Here is a 25,555-nt window from a genome sequence, read left to right as displayed (position 1 = left end):
ATAATCTGAAAATCGGCATCACACTGATGATGTGATGACAACAGTAGAAAATTCACTCATCCTCAGAGAAGCTCCATCACCAAGTTTAGACTGAGTTCTCTTTCAGTCATCAGAGTCATCCACTCCGGGAAAAAGCACAACCCATGCTACAAATTGTTCTGTGTGCAGTTACACATTTTCACCAGAGAGGTCTCCAAATCCCCACATCTTACGTAGTTCAGCTTTAAGAAATTAAGAAAGTGCTGTATGTATCTCAGGGGTCGGCTATAAAGTAATAACTTTAGTATATTTTTAGTATATAGACACAGTATATAGCTGAAGAATAGACCTCTAAAGTGTGTGATGCCCATATAAAGAACTTTCTAAGCCGTTAATCTCTAAGGAGAAATCAACATCATTCTTAAAAAAAATTGCTTTTATATTGCTAGTGTTATAAACAAAAATGTTCCAAAACTGATCCATTTCATCTTGTTTGTTTTTCAACCAATGTCACTGGGTCCTCCGAATTAAGAGGTCATAAAGAGGTGATATATGAAAATCGGTACGCTGCGCACTGAGTTGACATTATAAAACTGACCACACCAAAATGCCTCAAACAGACCAGCTGGCTTTGTCCAGTGTGGAAGTTTAGAGGCATTTGGCTACAGTTTGAGTAGCTGGTTTTGGTTTATAAGAGAGTTGAAGTTTAATAGCAGACCTACTTTCATGCAACTTCATTTGTGTGCAGGAGCGTTAGCATGCATGTAACAATAATCATACTTCGAATCCTTAATGCCAGGGGTGGGAACTGCCACAGGCCCCACGATACAATATAATCACAATACTTAAGTCACAATACAATATTACTGCGATTTTTTTTAAAAATTGGACTGTCAATCAGACACTCATCAACTAATCAACAGTCATAAAAACTTTCAATTAATAAATTGAATTGAATTTATAAATATCGATACTTGGTGTCTGTATATCGATACAGTATTACTATGCAAAATATGCTGTACTGATGACCCCCCCCCCCCCCCCCCCCCCCAGCCACCAATAGATTAATGATCCAGTGACATTTGGAGAAAAATATCTCACTGTTGTCTGAAAAAACCTTATTTCCAACATGGTAACTTTACAGCAGAAGGAAAAAAACTAGTTTATGTGTAATGTAAGTCAGTGGAACCAGACATCTTTCCAAGAAATTTTGGGACGTTTCTTTTAGTCCATTCATCATGAAACAACGGGCACTTTCAAAAAATGGAAATACGAGGTTTTGCTCTGAGAACAGCGACATGTAGGACAGGGCATACCAGCTTTAGAACACTTTACTGTGATGAAATACACTGATCATGCATAACATTATGACCACCTCCTTGTTTCTTTGCTTATTGTCCATTTTATCAGCTCCACTTACTGTATAGCTGCACTTTGTAGTTCTACAGTTATAGACTGTAGTCCATCTGTTTCTCTGATACTTTGTTACCCTGTTCTTCAGTGGTCAGGACCCCCATGGACCTTCACAGAGCAGGTAATATTTGGGTGGTGGGTCATTCTCAGCACTGCAGTAACACTGACGTGGTGGTGGTGTGTTAGTGTGTGTTGCGCTGTTACGATGTTACGAGTGGATCAGACACAGCAGTGCTGCTGGAGTTTATAAACACTGTGTCCACTTACTGTGGACTTTGACACTCCTACCTTGTCGGTCCACCTTGTAGATCTAAAGTCAGAGACGACAGCTCATCTGCTGCTACACAGTTTGTGTTGGTCATCTTCTAGTCCTTCATCAGTGCCCACAGGATGCTGCTGGCTGTGATATTTTTGATTGGTGGACTGTTCTCAGTCCAGCAGCACTGCTGTGTCTGATCCACTCACACCAGCACAACACACACTAACACACCACCACAACATCAGTGTTACTGCAGTGCTGAGAATGACCCACCACCCAAAAAGTACCAGCTCTGTGGGGGTCCTTACCACTAAAGAACAGGGTAACAAAGTATCAGAGAAACAGATGGACTACAGTCTGTAACTGTAGAACTACAAAGTGCAGCTATACAGTAAGTGGAGCTGATAAAATGAACAATGAGTGTAGAAACAAGGAGGTGGTCCTGTTGTTATGATGGGTGTATAATACAATAATAATGAAATCCAACACGGAAACACTATTCGTTTCTACCATAGAGATAAACGGCACAGACCTGTACTTCCTTATATGGACATATCATGATGCAAGTTTACAGGTTTATGTTTGTGTTAATTTAAAGTCAGCAACTACATGATGCCATCTGTGCTGTTCAACACGTATCAAAGGGACTGTTTACATTCTGTTTAAGCTTTTTTTTTATTTAAAACAAGAAAAGTTTTGCTGTATGTCTTAAAAATGACCATATTAAAGATGAATGATGATTAGGGCCTGGCTGAAAGGCTTTATGCTGTTTTTATGCTGTACATAGGAGTGAAAGGGAATATTTTTGTCAGCTGTCATTTGTCTTTAAGCCATTGCAGGGCTGCTTCTTTATTGGCTCGTTGCGCTTAGTCTTTTTCATTCCTTACAACTGACATAAAATGTCATTGTACTGTCGTCCAATAAAGTTATTTTTTTTTTATTTAACAGGTTGTGTTGAGTTTTAATGGTTTTAATGTTGTTGTCTGGTGTGAATATATAAACATATGGGCTGTATTGGACATTCAGAATGACCGTGTTAACATCCGTACGGTTTCACATGACTCTCTTGGTACTTTTATGTAGAAAAGATGTTTGATTGGACAGTGTGGACAGGAAAATACAAATGCCCATGGATAGATAAAACACTTAAAGGGGGAACTCCACCTATTTTTCCAAAATTCTTGCATAATTAAGTGGCTCAGATGTGAAGAGTCATTCAGAGCGGTTTGGTTTCTAGAGAAACTGACAGAGTCAGAACTGTTCACAGTGGTGGTGATAGGAACCAGACGTCCCCCTCTAAAAGCTCCCTCACAGAAAGTTCCTACATGAAATAGTAATGAATTCACTGCCTGATGACGGAGACGCTGTTTTATGATAGTTTAGAGAACTTAAACTCCATTCATGGTGGAGGGAGACATGCAGAGCGCTGTGCGGCAAAATAATCCCCATAGAAAACGTATTATTCCAGATTTTCCACTATTTTCCATCATCAACTTTCCATATAAACTCCGAAGGCTCGTGTAGGTTCTCTGGTGGTTCTGGATGGTAAATAAAATGTCTATCTGTGTTGTAGTCATGGCGACGATTGGTTCCTATCACCACTACTGTAAAGACGTCTGAACCATTTCACACCAAACTGCTCTGAATCACTTTAACATCTCAGTGAATGAAAAGTCGGTGAAGTTCCCCTTTAATGTATGAGTTTACATAGGCTGCTATAAGAGACACGGCATCAAAGTGACCACTTCAGAGGCTTCGTGGTCGGTTTGGGTTCAGGTTCAAATACAGGTTCTGTCCTCGGAATCCAAACCCACATGCTGTACTAGACTCTACACAAACGGATGTACTTCACAGGCTGCTGTCCAGTTTTGATAAGTCAGTGTGCGGTTTAGGACACAGCCTTTGGTTTGCCCTGTTGCCCGAACGCTTCAGTTTTGATGTGCTGTATGGAGTCATGTATGGAGAAATACAGTTTCGGTGATTTGATAACCTGCAGAATGAACGAGTCTAATGCTGCCCATCTGGATGTGAGTGAACTATATTCATGGATCTGATAGAGTGATGACTGATAGGGTAATGATACAGTTCATTCAGTGTTAAAATGTTAACGAGCCATTACTGCTTGTATTCAGTAGTCCTTATTCAATCATGTGCTTCTGTCTTCAGTCGCATCTTGAGATCATCTCCACAGCCAACCACATTAAATAAAGCAACACTGAATAAATAAAACAAAAGGTCCTTCTGGGTTCACCTTGGGTCTCCAGGTATTGAGTTGCATGATGTAAACACATCTTTGTGTTTTAAGACTCACTGAACTCTCCGTGTCTTAACTGGGTCTTGTGCCACTTCAGAGACTGAGAGCCTTTGAGTGGAAGCCGAAGACACAATTAGGAACCCTTTGCATGGGTGTTTATATAGAGCTATATGGACGAAATGCAGTTATTAGATACAATTAATACAATATATGTTAAATTTTTATGCATGTTAAAATGTTTATGCAACCATTTCCACATTTCCTCAAAAAAGCCCAGTATTAGTTGTAGTTGCCATCCAATACCTGCTTTGGCTCAATCAGTACTTAAGTAGACACTTACAAAAAAGATGGCTCTTCAAGTGTTCTTTCGGAAGAAAATGGAAAAACAAAATAATGGAATCATACCAAATTTTTTCTGGAGAGATAAGTTTACTTTCACTGCAGTAACAACACTTTTTTGGAGGTGTGGGTTTAGGCTGCTGTACACATCTCGTACACTTCTATTAGTCTAGTGTGAAAAATTAGTATAAACATGACCCTATGAGTACATGTTTCCAAATTTTTGACTGGTACTGCATGCACCGGTCAGGCACAACATTACGACAACCTCCTTTGTTTCTACACTCATTGTCCATTTTATCAGCTTCACTTACTCTATAGGTGCACTTGTAGCTCTACAGTTACAGACTGTAGTCCATCTGTTTCTCTGATACCTTGTTACCCTGTTCTTCAGTGATCAGGACCCCCATGGACCCTCACAGAGCAGTTACTATTTGGGTGGTGGGTCATTCTCAGCACTGCAGTAACACTGATGTGGTGGTGGTGGTGGTGGTGTGTTGGTGTGTGTTGTGCTGGTAAGAGCCTGGAAACTTTTTACCCACTCCCACAGCTAGAACTAGAGAAGATTATCTCTTCTGCAAATTGCACAACCTGCATACCCTCACAATTACTCAAAGAAGTACTGCCAGTTAGTATAAACCCTATTTTAACTATGGAAAACACGTCCCTTTGTCTAGGCCATGTACCCAAAACTTTTAAACTAGCAGTTATCAAACCTCTGATCAAGAAACCAAATCTTGATGTTAGCATATTGTCTAATTACAGGCCTATTTCTAATTTACCATTTATATCAAAGATCTTAGAAAAAGCTGTGGCCCAACAACTTGGTTCATATCTTCAATCTGGATCACAGCACTGAGACGGCTCTAGTTAAGATAACTAATGATCTTCTTCTTGCCTCTGATCAAGGCTACGTATCCCTGTTGGTGCTACTTGACCTCAGCGCAGCTTTTGATACAATAGACCACAATATTCTCCTAGAAAGGTTAGAAAACATGGTTGGAGTCACAGGGACAGCCCTATCATGGTTCCAGTCTTACCTATCAGAACGTTATCAGTTCAATAGTGTAAACAATACCTGCTCTGTGAGGGTCCATGGGGGTCCTCACCACTGAAGAACAGGGTAACAAAGTATCAGAGAAACAGGGGGACTACAGTCTGTAACTGTAGAACTACAAAGCAGAGCTGATATAAAAGGAGGTGGTCATAATGTTATGCCTGATCAGTGTATCTTGTTCGTGTTGGTTGTTGGTCTATTGGTGGTCAGGTTCTTTAGAGTTCCTCGCTGGGCTCCTGAGTGCACACAGTCCATTTCTGAGCTGTTTTTGTGTTTCACTGGTCTCATCTGTTGTGTCCAGTCTCCGGCTCGTTCCCTTGCTTTCCCAGGTTGAGCTTCTTCTTCCTGCGGTTCCGTTCTGCCATCACTATTGCTGCCACGACGGTAACCATTACGGTCGCTGTGATGACCAGAACAGTAGCTGTCTCTGCGATACACAGCTGGCTGTCCATCAAGGGCAGAGACGCCCCAGCCAGCAGTGGAGGTAAGTGGCATGTGATGTTCCAGTAGTCGTCTATGTGGAGGCGTCGAACGTGGAGGATTTTGCTGAAGACGCGGTGTAGCTCGCAGTCACACACCCACGGGTTCTCCGACAGCTGCAGGTGTGTGCTGGCCGTCTGGAGGTTCAGGAATGTCTTGAATTTAAGGTTCCCCAGCTGGTTGGCCTCCAGGCCCAGCAGACTGAGGCTCTGCAGGGGGGTAAAGGCTTCTGTATCAATACTGGAGATGTTGTTGTGGCCCAGGAGGAGGACACTGAGCCTTTGCTGCATGGTCAGCACTCCACTGTGGAGCATGGGCAGCTGGTTCCAGGCCAGGTTGAGCTGCTTCAGGCTGGTGAGGCCGTGGAACGCTCCGCACTGGATGACCCGAATGTGGTTGTGACTCAGGTCCAGCTTCTCCAGGCTCTCCAGGTGGGCGAAGGAGCGAGTCTCGAGGCGCTCTAGGGAATTGTGAGCCAGCAGGAGGTCCTTGAGGGCTGTCAAGCCATAAGAGAAGTCCTGGGTAAGAGAGTGGAGGTCATTGTGACTCAGATCCAGCTTCTCCAGAAAAGACAGAGATGACAGAGCCTGGAACAGAGCAGAGATGTTCCATATAGAACTGTATTCATTCTTCATAACAAAACCTCATATTTCTGATACAGCAGCTTTACAGAAGGTTGTTAATTAACATCCAGAATGAAGTTTCAATAAATTAATATCTAAAATAAAGTTCTAATCAAATTAATACCCAGAATGAAGTTCTAATAAAATTAATACCTAGAATGAAGTTCTAATCAAATTAATATCCTGAATGAAGTTCTAATAACATTGATTTCTAGATTGCACTTCAAATAGAATTAATATCTAGAATGAAGTTCTAATACAATTAATATCTAGAATGAAGTTCTAATAAAATTAATATCCATAACAAAGTTCTAATAAATATCCAGAATGAAGTCCTAATAAAATTAATACTTAGAATGTTCTAATAAAATTAACATCTAGAAGGAAATTCTAATAAAATTAATATCCAGAAAGAAGTTCTAATAAAATTAATATCCAGAATGAATTTCTAATCAAATTAATATCTAGAATGAAGTTCTAGTAAAATTAACATCTATAATGAAGTTCTAATCAAATATCTCAAATTAAGTTCTAATCAAATTAATATCCAGAAGGCAGATAACATGACATAAAAATATTATACATTACATTGATAATTATTGACAGTATGTTGTCATTTTATATGATTTTCCAAAATTTAAATATTGAAATACTGAGTAAAACATCTAAAATCCTTTATGACGTGTTGTTAACAGATCTCCTGTTGTGAGTCTGAGCTTTTGAATGGTAGCGTACAGTAAAACAGAGCTCAGAGCTAGACCTCACCTGAGACTGAAGCACCTGGATGCCACTGTTCTGGAGTAAAAGGATGCGCAAAGTCCAAATCCCAGTGAATGTGGAGCTCCGGAGCAGAGACAGCTTGTTCTCACTGAGGTCCAGGAGCCAGGTACGGTGAGGGATCCCATGAGGGATGTGCATGAACCCGCGGGCTCGGCAGTCCACCAGCTCAGAGTTACCATAACACAGGCAGTGATGAGGACACAGTTTGGAACCCGTGACCAGAGTTAAGGCGAGGGGGAAAAGACAGATGACCCTGGACATTCTGAGTCCACTGCTCAGCCAGTGTTGGTGCCAGAACCTGCTACTCACTCCTGTCCATCCCGCAGGCTGAAAGGTGAAGAAGAAAACAGTGCAGTTCCAGCAGAAGCCATGGCAGTGCTGCTCTTTTCCCAAGCCAGAAAACCTCAGTGACTGCAGTGAGGAATTGAGCAACCTAATCGGATTGGTTCCAAAGAGTGGATTTGTCTCTATATTACATAAAATAAGAGAAATTATATAAAGAGTTTAATCCCTTAATCTGTTGACCATTTTGCACAATAAGACTTTGAGTCAGTCATTATCAGGCCAGATGACACAGCTGTGAAGATGTGCTGACAGATGGTTGGATGGTTGATTTTACTGTGGGTAGATTATCATTAGCATTAGCACAATATTTAACGATGTCCCAGACCTAAAAGGGAAAATGATGGGCCAGACCCAGATTAAGCCTAAACCTCCATTAAAAGCTCTCAATTGGGTTTCAACATAGGATCTGCAATTTAGTTGTGGAATATACCCTTGATAAGATGCTTCTTCCAGGGTTCTTTAGTAAAGACAGTGGTTCTATAAGGCCATGGACACTCAAAAGAAACCTTTGCGTCATGAAAGGGTTCTTTGGAGAATGCATTGTGTATGGTTCTATATATATTTTTTTGAAAATGTTTATATGTAACAAGGTTATAAAAATGTTTAGTCTATTTTATGGAAGCTTAACAACTCTAGAAACCTGTTTGGTGCTCCATAAAACCATTTCAAAAACGCTTTTTTATATAGAACCAAACAGTACAAAAAGAGTTCTTCTATTGTAACAAGCTTGACATAATAGCAACAGATGTATGGAACTATTCAGAACCCTTTTCAACTGGTTTGTGAAACTGTTCTTCAGACTGATGCAGAATGTGTTGTCAATAGTTCTGTATAGCACCATAAAGGGTTCTTCTATTATAACAAGTTTGACATAGTAACAATAGCAGAACCATTTTGGTGCTATATAAAACTATGCAACACATTCTCCATCAGTCTGAAGAATCATTTCACATGGAAAAGGATGTTTTAATCTTGCAAATGGTTCTATATAGAACCATTGTCTTTACTAAAGAACCCTTGAAGAATGAAGAGTGAATGCTTAATTCACCCCAAAAGCAGTAAACACTTTTCCATCTATGAGTGACTTACCGTGGGCTCCTTCCACTGAACTGCTGTGCTTCTGTGTAACCCAGTGACCACAGTCCAGAGTGAATTCTTCCAGGAACAAGAACACCAACGATAGCTTCAAGGTGAAGCAATATGAAAACCCCGATCAGGCCGCTTATATGGTATAGATGTGGCCAACAACAGCTGGACAATCAAGTACCACGATTTGCGTGAAATTGGTGTCATAAGTGGGATACCCCAGTGAATAAATGCTGAAGTACAAAATAACCTAAAACTAACATGTAATCATTTCTTGAACACACTATAATAGCATTCGATGCTCTTTGCCATTCTTCACAGGTTCTTCTCCCAGTGTGACCGTGTTCCGCAGGAGAGTTCTAATTACAGCTACTTGCTCATCATTCTGGTCATCATGATGCCCCTCATCTGAGACGTCCCAATTTCACTAAAACGCTACCAACACCTAATGAACTGACCAGTCTAGATAGACTTCTGAAAGCCTCAGTGCTCTTCAGACTCACTTCATTTCCAAGTTGCACCATTAGAGAAAACAGAGCCCTTAGCAGGCGGACATTAATAAAACAGCACTGACGTCTCGGATTTGCTGTAAATAAACTCACCCCTCATAATGGAAAAGTCTCGACGCAGCTTATCCCTGTCGCCAGTCTTTGATTTAGGCCGTGGTGTAACTTCAGAGACGGAAACATCAAAGATCATTGTCAGCAATGATGCAATTGGCCAGATCAGTTTCAGCAATAAGTCAGCCAGCTTCATGATTTATTTAGTAACCATTAAACATTATACTAATGAGCACATCAAGTAAGGTTTTATGTTCTAGAACAGCTTGTAAATAATTCATTATACACCTTGGTGTAATTAAGTCTTATGTTAGGACCCCTCAGTGCTCCCTAATGGACTTCTAACCTGCTGTCCTTAAAAAGGGGTTCAAATAGCACCAGGTACACATAGAACCATGATAGAGAACCTTTGAATGTTGAATGTTGAAATGTTTCTGTACAATAGACAATGTTACGTGGGTTGTTCTCCTTTTGGAGGGGACACCATGTCACAGAGGTTTCAGGGCTTAAAAAGATGCTTAAAATCAGTCACAGCCCGAGAAGTCAGTCTGTACATTTACACAGTTGAGCCAAGATTTAATTAAACTTTTCCTTTATGATTCTCAGATTTTTCTTTATTTATCCTGTTTCATATTTCTCTGCATCTGTAAAACAGCTCATAACAAAACCAACTTTCACCATTTTTAATATAAAACAATATGTTTAAGAGGTTTAACATTAAAGTCATTAAAGTTATACTACATTTTAAAATTATGTATTTTATTTAAATAATTCATAATTCAATTCAATGATTATCAAAATCATTCATTGATTTTGGTCATTGGTGTTATCAGGACTCTTATTTTACATTTTAACACAGTATTTTCAGCTCTGTTAAACTCTTAATTTGGGCCATGGCTCATCAGAGGAAGCATCTCGAGGAATGAGGAGGAGAGTCACAGTCGCTCACTATATTTCATTAATTTATTAATAATTTTGTTTATCAGGCAGCTCATAACCTCTGTGTCACCAGTGTTGTGTGCTTTAATGGCTGGATATTAAAATTTAGTCAACATAAAAACAAATATAACATTTTATTACTGATTTTAAATAGTCACACAAGGTCACCTGATTAGCCAACCAGTCAGCCAATTTACAGAATCCTGTTTTAACCAGAATGTCACTTGAGTCACCATCACTGGAGTTACACCATATTCATACAACACCAGTTACTGTGAAGTATGTCTGGAATTAAGTTCACCTTTATGCATACACGATAAAATATGTTAATGACATTGAGATTAATTTTTGGATGAAAGAAACAGATTTTTTAAAAACAGTATCCACCTGAATTCCCACTCCAGATGAAGGAAAGACCCATATAGTGCTGCCTGATGAGGATGGGCTCCCAGGTCCCCTTCCTTACACTCTTATGTTTCCCTTTGGAGTCTCAGTTCCTCTGTGGTTCTTCCTCATGACCTGAAGGAGTTCTCTTTTTTCTTTATCATCAACTAATCATCTCACATGGAAGATTTGGAAGATCTATCTCATTTTAACCCTTACGCCCATGGGAACTTCATCCAGGTCTGCTTTTCGTGCAACTCCAATATCTGGTGGAGGCCTAGAGGAAGAACTGCACCTGCAGCCTGTGCCACTGCAAACACACTGTACTCACTGCTTGTGGAGGAACACAGTACCACTGTTTACTGCTGTGTGAATTCCCCAAATATCTTCAAGAGAGACCTCAAACCATTTAGAAGCCCTTAGAAGAACTAAAAAAATAATTTATATATATATATAAAAATATCCTTAATTTCTCTTGTATAAATACACACTACAGGTCAAAAGTGTGGAAGCAAGAACGTATTCAAATGTATAAGCTGAAGCTAAATGTATAACCAAAAAAAACAAATTTATTAACAAAGTTCAAGTATTTTCCCCAGGTATACTTTGTGTAGTAAGTATACTAATATCAATGTACTCAGTTTACTTATAAGTGCACTACTTCAGTACTTCTTGGGACTAAATTGGCCCAGTTTACACTTCATAAAAGAATACCTGTAAGAATACCACAAGTAAACTTGTGCATGTCTTTGGACTGTGGGAGGAAACCCACACAGAAAACACCTGGGTTACCTGGCTGGGGAATCGAACCCAGGACCTTCTGGCTCTGATGTGACACTATAAACTATGTACTTATACTTTTCTTAAGTACATCTCAATTACAAGATTACTTAAGTATAATTTTGCATAGTATGTCTTTAATAAATACATAAAAGTATACTGAACGCGTACCCTAATGAAGTACACTAATGGCACGCTTTAACGTTTCTGTAAGGATAGTTTAATGAAAGCATTTTGTTCCAGAATATTCCACCAGTGTCGCAGTGCTGTACTTTTACTCTGTGCTCTCTGTGGAAATGTGGTCATATCACTTTTATGAAATGTTTTAGACTAAGCTGCTCTACCTTCAAGAGAATCAGCAGCAGATAAAAGTCTTGAAAAAAATTCTTATAAAAGAAAAAAAATCTAACCGTCCAAATGAAAAACAGGCATCTCCAAAACGGCAACTTTACAGAAGAGGCCAAATTCTTACCTTTCAATGCAAGTTAATGTAAAGAGGTTTTATACCTCAGTGCTGTCCAACGGAAAACATACCAAAAACAAATTTTTTTCCCCTAATTTTTGCTTTTCTACATCATGTGAGCAGCTGCTCTTTACATCATATGACAATTTTATGATGGATGGATCATCAGAAATGCTTCAAAACTGCTTGGAATAAAATCACATTTTTGGCCTCTGCTGTAAACCGTTCATTTTTCTCATTTTTCCTCGGACAGCGACGACGTACACATACAACCCCAATTCCAATGAAGTTGGGACGTTGTGTAAAACGTTGTGTAAAATTTGCAAATCCTTTTCAATCTATATTCAACTGAATACACTTCCAAAGACGTTGAGACAGGGGCAACAAAAGACTGGGAAAGTTGAGGAATGCTCAAAAAACACCTGTTTGGAACATTCCACAGGTGAACAGGTTAATTGGAAACAGGTGAGCGTCGTGATTGGGTATAAAGGGAGCATCCCTGAAAGGCTCAGTCGTTAACAAGCAAGGATGGGGCATGAGCAAATAGTCCAACAGTTTAAGAACAACGTTTCTCAACATGCAATTGCAAGGAATTTAGGGATTTCATCATCTACAGTCCATAACATCTTCAAAAGATTCAGAGAATCTGGAGAAATCGGCAAGACATCATTCTGTAACATATTACCACATGGGCTCAGGAACACTTCAGAAAACCACTGTCAGTGAACACAGTTCGTCGCTCCATGTACAAGTGCAAGTTAAAACTCTGCCATGCAAAGCGAAAGTCATATATCAACAACACCCAGAAACGCCGCCGGCTTATCTGGGCCTGAGCTCACCTGAGATGGACTGACGCAAAGTGGAAAAGTGTCCTGTGGTCTGATGAGTCCACATTTCAAATTGTGGATATCATGGACGCCGTGTCCTCCGGGCCAAAGAGGAAAAGGACTGTCCCGATTGTTATCAGTGCAAAGTTCAAAAGCCAGCATCTCTGATATGGGGGTGTGTTAGTGCCCATGGCATGGGTAACTTGCACATCTGTGAAGGCACCATTAATGCTGAAAGGTACATACAGGTTTTGGAGCCACATATGCTGCCATCCAAGCAACGTCTTTTTCAGGGATGTCACTACTTTTTTCAGCAAGACAATGCCAAGCCACATTCTGCACGTGTTACAACAGCGTGGCTTCGTAGTAAAAGAGTGCGGGCACTAGACTGGCCTGCATGCAGTTCAGACCCGTCTCCCATTGAAAAAATACAACAACGGAGACCCCGGACTGTTGAGCCCCTGAAGTTGTACATCAAGCAAGAATGGGAAAGAATCCCACCAACAAAGCTTCAACAATTAGTGTCCTCAGTTCCCAAATGCTTACTGAGTGTTGTTAAAAGGAAAGGTGATGTAACACAGTGGTAAACACGCCCCTGTCCTAACTTCTTTGGAATGTGTTGCAGGCATCAAATTCAAAATGAGTGAATATTTGCAAAAAACAATAAAGTTTATCCGTTTGAACATTAAATATCTTGTCTTTGTAGTGTATTCAATTGAATATAGGTTGAAAATGATTTCCAAATCATTGTATTATGTTTTTATTTATGTTTTACACAATGTCCCAACTTCATTGGAATTGGGGTTGTAGTAATTTTTCATAATGTTAGCGTTGCTTCCAAACGTTCAACCTGTTGAGTAAAAGACAAACACCACATAAAATAGACTAAAAACAATTCAAAGCGCTGACCACGTCATACGTCAGTATGATGTCCGGCACAAACCTGCATATGTTCAAAGGAACAGCAGGTGTTATGAGAAAGTGTCCGGCGTTTCTTTTCCAGGAACAGATTAAAGCTTTTGTATTAGAAGCATTTTGCAAAAAGTGGTGAAAATTACAGCATTACAGTCAGAATTTTTGTTACTTTTATTTTAGAAAATGTCCGTTTTTTTTCTTTTTCTTTAAAGTGTGGCATTTCAAGTCACATTTGTTTCGTTTAAAATACGGAAAATACAGACATGTAGAACATGAAGACAGGAAAAAAAAGGAAAATCTGGGGGATGGGGGAGGGAAGAAAAAAAAAAAAAAAAAAAAAAAAGCAGCTAAACAAGCTTCTCTGACTGCTGTTTTTTTCCTTTTTCGACAAAATGGAATTGAAGGCGAAAGAGGGATGAAAATGAGAGTGAGAGAGAGTGAGAGAGTGAGAGAGAGAGAGAGAGAGAGAGAGAGAGAGAGAGAGAGAGAGAGAGAGAGAGAGAGAGAGAGAGAGAGAGAGAGAGAGAGAGAGAGAGCTGGGAATTAGTCAGGAAAACTATGGGTTGCTTAATAGTTGGTATTTTAAATTATCTTTATAAATCTAATTTAGAATGAACTCTTTTCACCCTCACTTTTTCTGATTTATCTTTTTTTTTTAGTTTTTTTTTTTATTTGTTTTTGTTTGATCTTGAAGACCCTGGGGTCTTGGTACCCCCCTGCCCTCTGACTGCGGCGCTGAAAGGGAGGAGGATGAGAGAGAGGAGCGCCGTTCTCGCCCGGCTCTCGGGGCGCTGATGCCCGCGGTGCCCTCTCTGGGCGATCTACGCCCGCCGCGCCCGCCTCAGGAGGATAACGACGAGTCCTTCTGTGTTTGCTGTGCTTGTGAACGCTGCATCGACTTCTGAGTTTCCACATCTCTAAAATGTTTCTCGACCTACGAAAGAGAAGATGGTGGCAACTCTTGAAAATAGGATAATTCAACCATTATACACACAGTCCCCCTACCTTTAAGGTTGACTGTATTTGGTGTATAGACATATACTCGTGGACACCACATTGATCCCTGGATTGTACGTCAATGTTGCCGCCATATAGATCCATGCAACTGGTCAATAACTCAGTCAGAAGACTAGACCGGGTAAAAGACGGCGTGTGCAGCTCAAGGAATACAAACCATCACATAGTCCAAACCAGATCTCAGAGAATCACTTTTCACAGGTAAGACTGACCCGCTGTCTTTGGCCGTTATAATGCTGAGAGCTAGTTGGCCACCAGAGTCAGACTATTAACAGATAACGTCTGCAATAATGCTATAGCTAGCTATGACAGAAAAGACTTAAAAAAATAATATAAACCAAATTGGCCATAATTAAGATTTTCATCTATATTGATAAAGGTTATCCACAAGAGGGCGCTATTAGCACTCAAATAGCATTTGTGTGCCTTACTACTATGGAAGAACTTCTTAAATGAGTTACAGAACTTTATACAGGAGTTAGTTCCAGCCACGCAAGCTGATTGGTTGAGAAGTGTTCTAACTTTCCACAAACACCATATCACTCCGCTGAGACGCTGCTGCTAAGCAACGACTTTGCCAGCTGTAGGAAAACGCTCAAGCCGTTTGAACGTTTTTACTTCTTACTTTGCCACAAACAGAAAACGAATACTTTTAACATCAGATTCGACCAACACCTCCTTGTTTCTATGCTCATTGTCCATTTTATCAGCTCCACTTACTGTATAGATGCACTTTGTAGTTCTACAGTTAGACTGTAGTCCATCTGTTTCTCTGATACTTTGTCAACCTGTTCTTCAGTGGTCAGGACCTCCATGGACCCTCACAGAGCATGGTGGGTCGAGGGATGGTGGGTCATTCTCAGCACTGAAGTAACACTGACGTGGTGGTGGTGGTGGTGTGTTGTGGGTTGCACTGGTCTGAGTGGATCAGACAGCATTGCTGCTGGAGCTTTTAAGAATAGTCCACCAACCAAAAGAATAGTCCACCAACCAAAAGCGTCCTGTGGGCAGCGTCCTGTGGGCAGCGTCCTGTGGGCAGCGTCCTGTGGGCAGCGTCCTGTGGGCAGCGTCCTGTGGGCACTGATGAAGGACTAGAGGATGACCAACACAAACTGTGCAGCAGCAGATGAGCCATCTTCTCTGACTTTACATCTACAAGGTGGACCGACAAGGTAGGAGTGTCTACTAGATTGGACAATGAGTGGACACAGTATTTAAAAACTCCAGTAGCACTGCTGTGTCTGATCCACTCGCACCAGCACAACACACACTAACACAGTCTCAGTGTTACTGCAGTGCTGGGAATGATCCACAATGCAAATAGTACCCGCTCTGTGAGGATCCATGGGCGTCCTGACCACTGAAGAACAGGGTAATAAAGTATCAGAAACAGATGGACTACAGTCTGTAACTGTAGAACTACAAAGTGCACCTATACAGTTAGTGGAGCTGATAAAATGGACAATGAACGTAGAAACAATGAGGTGCCTGACTGGCATTTATTTGTGCCGCAGCTTCAACTGCTGGTATGAAATAAATGTCTGAACTGAAAAGCAACACAGTAAATGGTCCTGAACTGAACACAGGGCTGTGAGGTGAAGCGAGAGAGAGGAACTCACAATTTTGCGTATATGACTTAAAGCGCTTCCCTCTTTGCCTTTGCAGTTCTCCACCTGATACGGCGGCGAGATTACGACGTCATCCATCACAATAATGTTCTTCTCCTGCCATTTACAGTCTTTGATGCTGGAGAGGAGAAAGGTTTATTAAAAATGAGTGACAGGAGCAGCAAATCACAGAGTATTTACTGAGTAATTAATATTTAGTAACAGTGTATTTAAAGTCAACATCAACAGGAAATCATAACCAGTTCTCCTTCTGTGCTGTGAATTATTTGTGAAATTACTTAAACACACTTAAAGATTGTTCTTCAAGGGTTCCTTAGTAAAGAAATGGTTCCATATAGAACCATGAGCAATCAAAGAACCCACCGCATTATGAAAGTGTTCTTCAGATTAATGGAGAATGTTTCATATGGTTCTATGGTCCGTTTTGGAAAAAGGTTCTATATAGCACCAAAAGGGGGGGGGGGGGGGGGTTGGGGGGTTATATTGTAATGATTTTTAGCCAGTAACAATACCAGAACCCTTTTTGGTGCTATATAGAATCATTTTCAAAAAGGTTCTATTCAGAAATCATCTACAGCGCATTCTCCACCCATCTGAAGAACAATTTAACGATACAAAGAACCCTTTAAACATACAAAAGGTTCTTTAAGTGGTTATGGTTCTATATGGAGCCATTTTCCTCCCTAAAGAACTCTTGGGTAAAAACTATGTATGGTGGGTGTGGGGTCAGGGGTGGGGTGGGGATGATAGGAGGGGGAGACGAAATGAGTTATTGGTTAATATTAGTTTGCCCTGCCCACTGGTGCACAGTGACATCATCAAAAGTGAGATGATGTTTTAGAGGTGGGGCAAAAGCAAAAATCTTTAAAAGTTAACCAGTTAATGATGTTTAACCTACAATTATACAGCTGGTTCAAGTGTCGCTGACACAGCTGTTTTGGAGATTTGTGGTCACTTCTTTGTACCCTGGACATTCTGGCGTTTTTCAGTTCCAAATCTGTATCCAGAACTATTCATAGCCCTATCAAGCACCTGTGTCCATTTTTCATCGCACAGTAGAACCGCGAAAGTAAAGAGTTCTCTAGTGTGGTCACATACTACAGACAGTAGCAACAGTGGATTTATATTAATTTATATGTATTATTACTCTGCCGTGCCTGCAGTCCTTGAAGTGCTCCAGCCTGCCACGACTGAAAAATATGTAAAATAAAAAAATCTAATTATATTTGCATTTTTTTATTTTTTTTTGCATCTTTAAGGTCAACAGAGGTGAAGCTACAGCTACTAATTCATTATTTCCTTCAGGCCAATATGAAGTGCTGACAATCTGTACAAGAGCGCTTAGTGAAGTGCAACAATCCGCCCACATAACTTGAGCTCATGTAACACAGAGGCCGAAAATATACCGTCACACGAACATGGACATCCGACACTGAAACTGATCAGAGGCACACCGCTTACGAGAGCACACTCAGCCTCTAAAGCCTTACGTCACAATACAATATGCACAGTATATCGTTCGTTAATCACTACTGCAATATTGGCATTTGTTGAAGGCTGTGATATGCAAATGAGGCCTCTAGCTAATGAGATCTGTGCATTAAGCGTTGTGTGTTCACATGATCCAACAAACAAATAATACTGGTCAAAATAATGTAGGTCAATATTTAATCAGGTCAGAGGTTCACCAGAGGGTTTACTATACCACAAGGTACTGGTGCCATTTGGGAATAGTTTATCTTGGCTTTTTGACTCGTTTGTTTTTCCTAGTTTGGCATTATTTAGACAAATGTTAAACATTGCATGTGACTTTTTTTTGTGTCTCACGTTTTATGTATAGTCTGGAATAGTTGCTGGCCCTCGACTGAAACCCCAGCGCTGATTGCATAGGCTTGGGATAACTTGTCTTCCTTTTCCGTCCTCGCCCGATTGGCAAGCTGAAAACAAGAAGAAAGACACAAATACAGCAAACCATTATACGGAGCAATAGCAGCCAAGAAGTTGAGAGAAAAATGTATTTTTGTTTTGCCACATAAGCAATTATCACAATACAGGCCCACACTTTGATTCAGATTCAGATGCCTTTATTGATCCCAGGGGGAAATTGCAGAAACAAATAAACTATTAAAAAGGTAAAGAAAAGTTACGCGCAAAAATTAAGGAATATGAACGGGAGCTACTGTAAGACAGCATGCACGTTCGCGCATGCGCACTACATGATCTTTGGATCTTTCATTCAGTAACAATTGGGAAAATGGCAACAAGCAGAATCATTTAATGACTGCAAATTACATCAATTAACATTACAAGACCACAAATGCAGAAATTTTCCATTTCCTCCAAGCAATCAAAAACCTAGTTGAACTCAAAGCATCAAGTTGTAGCAAGATCTTTCACTTTTTTGGAAGAATTTTCAGCAAAAATAAAATGAGGGAGAAAACTTGGTACAGTGAACCTTCCCAGGAGTAGCCAGCATCAACAACTCATTCAGGAGGTCACAAAAGAACCCAGACGAACATCTAAAGAACCGCAGGCCTCACATACCCCAGTTAATGTCAATATGCACAATAAGAAAATACACTGGACAAAAATGGCATCCATGAGAGAGCTGTCCAAAAAGAACTCAAAAGGCTCATCTTACATTTGCCAAAAACATCTAGATGACCACCAAGACTTTTGGGCTAATATTCATGTAAACACCTCAGTCGGAATGGTCTCATACGACTGAGGCCATTCAGAATTCAACTCCTATCCGATTGAACGAGGCGGGTAATCCTGAAAATAATCCTGAAAATAATCCGTTAAATAGAAGAATAATATCCATGTAAACGCCTGTATCCGATTACATTCCCTATCAGAAAGTTTAAGTCACTTCTGCATGTGCATCGTGTCATAGTGAGAGTTTATATCGTTCAACACAGCAGAGCAGAAACTGGTCTTTAAAATGATCTCTGATCTTTAAAAGACGGCGGTGGGACAGACATCCAGCTTACGTGTCTCATAACACGTCTTCCTCTCGGCCTTCTTTAATAAGGACAAGTGAAGGACATTTTCCTGAGCATGACGTCATTTTAAAGCAGATAAAAACACAAGCACTCCTCACCTCACTCTGACTGGACTCACATGATGCTCATTGTCATGCTAACATTTACTTTAAGTGGTTCTCTAAGCATGCGTCTGAATACTTGTAGTGAGCATGTAAACGAAGATTTTCCATCAGAGTGAGCATATAAATAATTCATTCTGAATCTGTAATTGGACTGGCAAAAATCTTTGCATATAAACAGAGAGTGTTGAAAATTGTAGTGTTGTAAAGTGATCTTACCTTGCTCACATTCAAAGATGCTAGAGGAGGTGGAGTCTCAGTGCGGTCAGTAAGAATTTCCACGTCTGAAACGTAGGCTAAGTTCACCAGGATGACGTCGTTGAGGTTGGGCTTGCCGCTGGAGGAAGCACATTCTGGGAGAGGGGTTAAGGCAAACGGACGAGAACATAGTGATCACATTTCACACAATGTGATGACAAGTCTAAAGCTACACCACTGATTAGATGCCGTTAGTGACCATATTACATTTTGTGTAGGAGCAGCTCTACAGTATATAAACGTGCACTCTCATTCATTTGGATATTCCAGTATGTGTAATAATCCAAGAACTGACATACAGTTAAGAGCAGAATAAAAAGGGGTTTTCCACATAAAAGTTCTTACAACACACAAACCGGCTAAACTGCTGCACATTTTCCCCGTTCCACCTTAAATCATGCTGCAGTTCCATTCTGCGCCTGAATGTAGCTGCTGCACCATTTAAGGTTGAAAGGAAAACTGCAAAAAAAAAACACTTTCACTGAATCAACAGGTCAGTATTGTTTTGTTCTGTTTGCTAATGAACTTGGGAGATGGAGCACCGAAGGGAGGGGTTTCTTGATTCCCTTTAATGATTCCCTTATTGATTCCTCATCAATTTTCTGTGTGGGAAAAAGTCGACGTACATTGGTTTTCGAGTGTCAATGCAGCCGTTTCATTATCTCTGACATTTGATCAAATAAATTACTCTTTTATGCTCCTTTTCTTAAAAGGATATAAGTTGGAAAACAAACTGATGAATTACTTTCTTATTTTTGTTTTCTCAGTCAAAGCCAAAAATCTGTTACGCCTGCCTGCATGGTGTTGTTTTAACAGGATGTTTACACTCGGTACTGGTGTGTTCTGTTGGGAAGCAGTGGCACTCGTGCATACAGCATCAAATACACACAATTCCTGGGATGGGATTTTAGCCTGTGGTGCACTGAAAGATATCAATGCAGATTTAAACATACTGCTGGTGTTTTTACAGTCACCTGAAATCATTTTATAGACATTGCAAGTGGCACTGAAGCCACACTTTGGATGCTTCAAGTTTCCAGCAGCATAGACGCAGAATTTGACAGTTTTTGAAATGTACTACCGTCAGAAAACCATGCTGGTGTCAATATAAGGAATTTTTTTTAGCTATGGAGGCATTCAATTCCAATGCACTGGGCAATTCGATTCCCATCTTTAAATGAGAAGCAGAGCCCAAATCTCTTCATAAAGCACTTAAATGAGCACCGAGTTAAGTAGTTACTGTATTGTACTGCGCTTACTGAAATGTATTGCAATGTGCTCTGTTCCTTTTTCTCCAGGGATCAACATGGGCTTCTGTTTCTAGCAGTATCTGAGCTCAGGACCAGCTTTCTCTCTAACCTACTGTTAACTAGCAAAGATACTTTCTCTAGATAGACAAAGCACTTCTTGTAAGTCGCTCTGGATAAGAGCGTCTGCTAAATACTGTAAATGTAAAATCACACAGATAAAGTTGTAAACAAAGCAAAAACAACACAGACCACCACTGTCTAGGCTTCTTCCATAGGCAAGGCTGAGCACTGCTCAAATCTCCGTTACTGAAACCAACAACAATACCTTGACTTCGGTACCGAATCCTGAACAAAACCGATTTCAAATCAGTCTTTTACATCACACACTGAATGTGGTGCGCTTTAAACCAGACCTCAGGGAGAGGAGCTGGAAGTGGGTGCAGTTACAGACCCCAACAAACTGCAGGCTAATGAAGAAGCTCTGATGTAAACATGCATGTGTTCTCACTGATGCGAACAAGACTGATTATTTACATATTAAAACTTAACATGGAATTTTCAGTACTGAAGTAAGCCAAACTTAACATTTTGACTTTGATTTAGTCAAAGATTAGCTCAGCCTATGTCTAGACAACTTCCATATAGGTGTCTCCAGCTGCTTCAGTCCAACTCTCAGCTCAAGATGACCAAGACTTAAAATAAGGTCTACAGTAGTTATTATCCTTATTATGATTATTATTATTGGCAATAAACATTCGTATTTAAAGAAGACCAGCTACACCCTTAAAAGGATGGTTCTTTGGGGCTTCTTTAGTTTAAATAAAATAAAATAAAAGTTCTGTATAGAACCATGAACACTCAAAGAACCCTATGCATAATTAAAGGGCACAGAACCCCTCTTTTCCCCCCCAAAATGGTCCCACACAGGAACCCTTTGCCCAAAAGACCCTATATAGAACCATGTACAGCACATTCTCCATCAATCTGAAGAACACTTTCACAAGGCAAAGAACCCTTTGGTCATGCAAAGATCTCTTAGAGTGTTCACGGTTCAATACAGAACCATTTCTGTTACTAAAGAACCCTTGCCAAGTAGGACGTTAGCACAGAAGTAAAGCTGAGAAGTTTGTTTTAAGCACATTAGACTCATTCTGCAGCTTATCAAATCACCGAAACTGTACTTGCAGCCGAGTACGACTCCATACAGCACATCAAAACTGAAGCATTCGGGCAACGGGGCAAACCAAAGGCTGTGTCCTAAACCGCACACTGACTTATCAAAACTGGACAGCAGCCTATGCATTACATCTGTTTCTCTATAGCCTAGTACAGCATGTGGGTTTGGGCGCATCCAAGGCCAGAACCTGTATTTGAACCTGAACCCAAACCGACCACGAAGCCTCTGAAGTGGTCACTTTGATGCCGTGTCTCTTATAGCAGCCTATGTAAACTCATACATTAAAGGGGAACTTCACCGACTTTTCAGTCACTTAGATGTTAAAGTGATTCAGGGCGGTTTGGTGCGAAATGGTTCAGATGTCTTTACAGTGGTGGTGACCACTATTTACCATCCAGAACCACCAGAGAACCTACACGAGTCTAAATAATACTACTACTAAATAAAAATTGTCTCATAACGTCCTGCGTATTATGTATCTCTCCACCACAAATGAAGTTTGAGGCCGAAATTTAGTCAAAACTATCATAAAACAGCGTCTCAGTCATCAGGTAATGAATTCATAACCATTTCATGAAGGAACTTTCTGTGAGGGAGCTTTTAGAGGGGGACGTCTGGTTCCTATCACCACCACTGTGAACAGTTCTGACTCGGCAAGTTTCTCTAGAACAGAGCGTTTCACACCAAACAGCCCTGAACGGCTCTGTTTACATCTTAACCAGTTAATTATGTGGAACTTTTGAAAACAAGTGGAGTTCCCCTTTAACACCCAACACACGGGGTCGAGAACGACGTCCACCTTAAGTGACATTTCTCGCAGTGTGGAGTCAGAAAGCCAGCAAACATGAGGGTTTTAAAGAGAATGAATGACCTGCGACTAGCCAGCTGCTCGGTCCAGTGGTTGTAAACCGCTTAACCGAAGAACTTTAACAGGTTGTTATGGCTAACTTAGCGTCGCTGACACAAACGGTGAAAGCCATGTTAGCTAGTGGTAATGCTATCTCAACGCCAGCGTTAGCTAATCGATAAACACAGCGGCCTCTGGGCGCTTTTAACAATATATTTACATCTAATATAATATGTGACACATTAGAGAATGTATAGAGCACTTTTACTCCAAAAAAGATCAGATGTTTAACGGGCTACGCTACAGTAAAGCCCGCAGCCGTGCGGGCTAACTAACGCGCTAACGTGCGCCCGCTGGAGGACAGGCTAAGCGGCTAGGCTAGGCTAATCGGATCGAATCGAATTTTCCCGTTCCACCTTAAATGGCACGGCAGTTCCATTCCAGCGCCGGAGTCGCCAGAATGGAACTGCTGCAGCATTTAAGGTGGAATGGGGAAATTCGAACAAGAAGCTGGCGAACGAGAAGCCTCGTCAATAACCACAAATAAATCGGCGAACACACGGCCACAGCGGATCCGGCGAGTGAAGCCGCTAACTGCGGCGACGCGGCCGGGAAAGCCGGAGAACTCGCCGCGGACGCGTTTTGAATGAGTTACGGCAGGGCGCTAGGTTAGGTTAGCTAGCTAGCTAGGTAGCTGAATTAGCGCCGCGGCTAAAGCTCGCAGCTCCTCCCGGCGCGTAAACACGCTCAGCCGGACACACTTCAGCGAAACCGGGCCGCGATCGGAGGGAACCGACGGCGGACAGCGACCGAAAAAAGGATACTCAGAGTTAACATCTTGGTCTGGTAGTCGAAGGCCACCACCTCTCCCTGCAGGCGCTGGCCCAGGCAGGTGAGGCAGGAGACGCTGCTGCCCACGCTGAAGTACTCCCCCGGTACAGGAGCCGCCATCTTCTCCGCCTGGGAAACCCGGAGAGCGCCGCTTTACGGCGGACACACACCGCGGACAGAGACGGGGCGTGTCGGAGGACATTTCACCCATTCATACAAACCTCCGAAATACAAACACACCGCGCTGAAACTGCAGGGGACGAAAAATCGGCGTGAAAACTGTTCAAACACATTTTTCTAGTCCGCCACAAAAGTGTTAAAAATGTAAAATGGAAACGTAAGCCTGAAAATAAAAGTAATAAATTAATTAGAGAACGTAATAAAAGTCATTCAACCGAACTAAAATAGCTTAAACTTGGGCTGTTCGAGGAAAAAAGGACTTTCGTAGCCTAAAAATAATGATAAACGTACATAATTGAGCTGATATTAAACACAAAAAACATTACATATAAAAATCCTAAAATAGTATACAACTACACAAAAATATGACTCTTCAAGGGTTCTTTAGTAAAGGTATTGGTTCTGTTTAGAACCATTTTCTTTTGGTCTCTTTTGGTGCTCTATTAAGTGAAACTTTTTTAATCCCACAAACAGGGAAATTCCACCTCCGCATTTAACCAATCCATGAAGTGAAACACCACATACACACTAGTGAACACACACACACTAGGGGGCAGTGAGCACACTTGCCTGGAGCGGTGGGCAGCCCTATCCACGGCGCCCGGGGAGCAGTTGGGGGTTAGGTGTCTTGCTCAAGGACACCTCAGTCATGGACTGTCAGCCCTGGGGATCGAATCGGGGCCAGATCCCTAACCTCCAGCCCACGACTGCCCCACAACTATAGAATCATAGCCAACACACTGTCCATCAATCTGAAGAACAGTTTCACCATTTAAGAATGCAGATGGTTCTTGTTCATGGCTCTGCATAGAACCTTTTGTCTTTGCTAAAGAACCCTTGAAGGACCATGTTTTTTAAAGAGTTTAGTGTAAAAAGGGTTATATTCATGAAAAGAAGACCCTCGCAGCCTAAAATAAAAACGTTAAACATGCATCATTTAACTGATATTAAACAAACATTTCGACAAAGAAAAAAAATGGTATAAAATGATGAAGGTATTGTAGCGTATTCAAGAACGTGTTCTGCGTTTTTGTTCTGGGTTATTGCTCTCCAGCAGTTATTTTCTGTGTTTATTCTGACTAAGACTCTTATTGTGAAGCCTTCCTGTGAGTGGGAGCAGAGGAGTGAGAGAGTGCAGGCGTGAGCTGAGTGTAGAGCTCACTGTTGGCCTAAAGCCTCGCTCACTGTGAGGCCCGAAAACCGGTCATGTTAGTTCGTCAAACCTGTAAAACACGGATCGTGTGTCTGATCACTGCATGTGGGCTTGCCTGGCTGCTGAAACTGAAAATGTTTTTACATTATTAAATAAAATTAAACTGAAATAAAAAATAAAAAAATACCGTAATACCAACTGAATGTCACAGGGAAACACACACCTTGTAAGCCGCTTCTCCTCCTGGGTCCCAGCAGTCGTTGGGCAGAAGGCAGGATACACCCTGGACAGGTCGACAGTCCATCACAGGGCAGACAGACAGACAGACACACTCACACCTAGTTACTTAGCATATCCAATTAGCCTGACTGCATGTCTTTGGACTGTGGGAGGAAACCGGAGAACTCGGAGGAAACCCACACAGACATGGGGAGAACATGCAAATCCCACATAGAGAGAACCCTGGTTACCTGGCCAGGGAATTGAAACCAGACCCTTCTTGCTGTGAGGTGACAGTACTACCCACCATGCCCACAGGGAAATGGGATAATCTAAAGATAAGAAGCAGATCAACAGCACAAAACCGTTAAAACTTTTACAGTTCAACATTTAATAGTAATAAACC

General features: G+C 41.1%; 2 protein-coding genes across 2 annotated transcripts; both read right to left on the bottom strand.

Annotated features, from left to right (window-relative positions):
* Positions 1-5,404: 5,404 nt before the first annotated feature.
* On the bottom strand, positions 5,405-7,574 carry LOC108425935 (leucine-rich repeat-containing protein 17). Its single transcript, XM_017695020.1, has 2 exons — positions 7,170-7,574; positions 5,405-6,368 (listed from the first exon to the last, which is right to left on the bottom strand). Exons 1-2 carry the CDS (start codon positions 7,443-7,445, stop codon positions 5,586-5,588), a joined length of 1,059 nt encoding a protein of 352 aa, XP_017550509.1. The 5' UTR covers positions 7,446-7,574; the 3' UTR covers positions 5,405-5,585.
* A 5,730-nt stretch (positions 7,575-13,304) lies between these two features.
* lsm12b (LSM12 homolog b) lies at positions 13,305-23,774 on the bottom strand. The gene is made up of 5 exons (XM_017695021.2): positions 23,591-23,774; positions 19,454-19,587; positions 17,956-18,065; positions 16,120-16,246; positions 13,305-14,417 (listed from the first exon to the last, which is right to left on the bottom strand). Exons 1-5 carry the CDS (start codon positions 23,715-23,717, stop codon positions 14,325-14,327), a joined length of 591 nt encoding a protein of 196 aa, XP_017550510.1. The 5' UTR covers positions 23,718-23,774; the 3' UTR covers positions 13,305-14,324.
* Between the last annotated feature and the right edge of the window lie 1,781 nt (positions 23,775-25,555).

This window comes from Pygocentrus nattereri, chromosome 13, assembly GCF_015220715.1.
Source record: "Pygocentrus nattereri isolate fPygNat1 chromosome 13, fPygNat1.pri, whole genome shotgun sequence".
In the NCBI taxonomy this organism is placed as follows: domain Eukaryota; kingdom Metazoa; phylum Chordata; class Actinopteri; order Characiformes; family Serrasalmidae; genus Pygocentrus; species Pygocentrus nattereri.
Note: the sequence above shows the minus strand (reverse complement) of the source record. Positions and strands in the feature narration are given on the sequence as shown.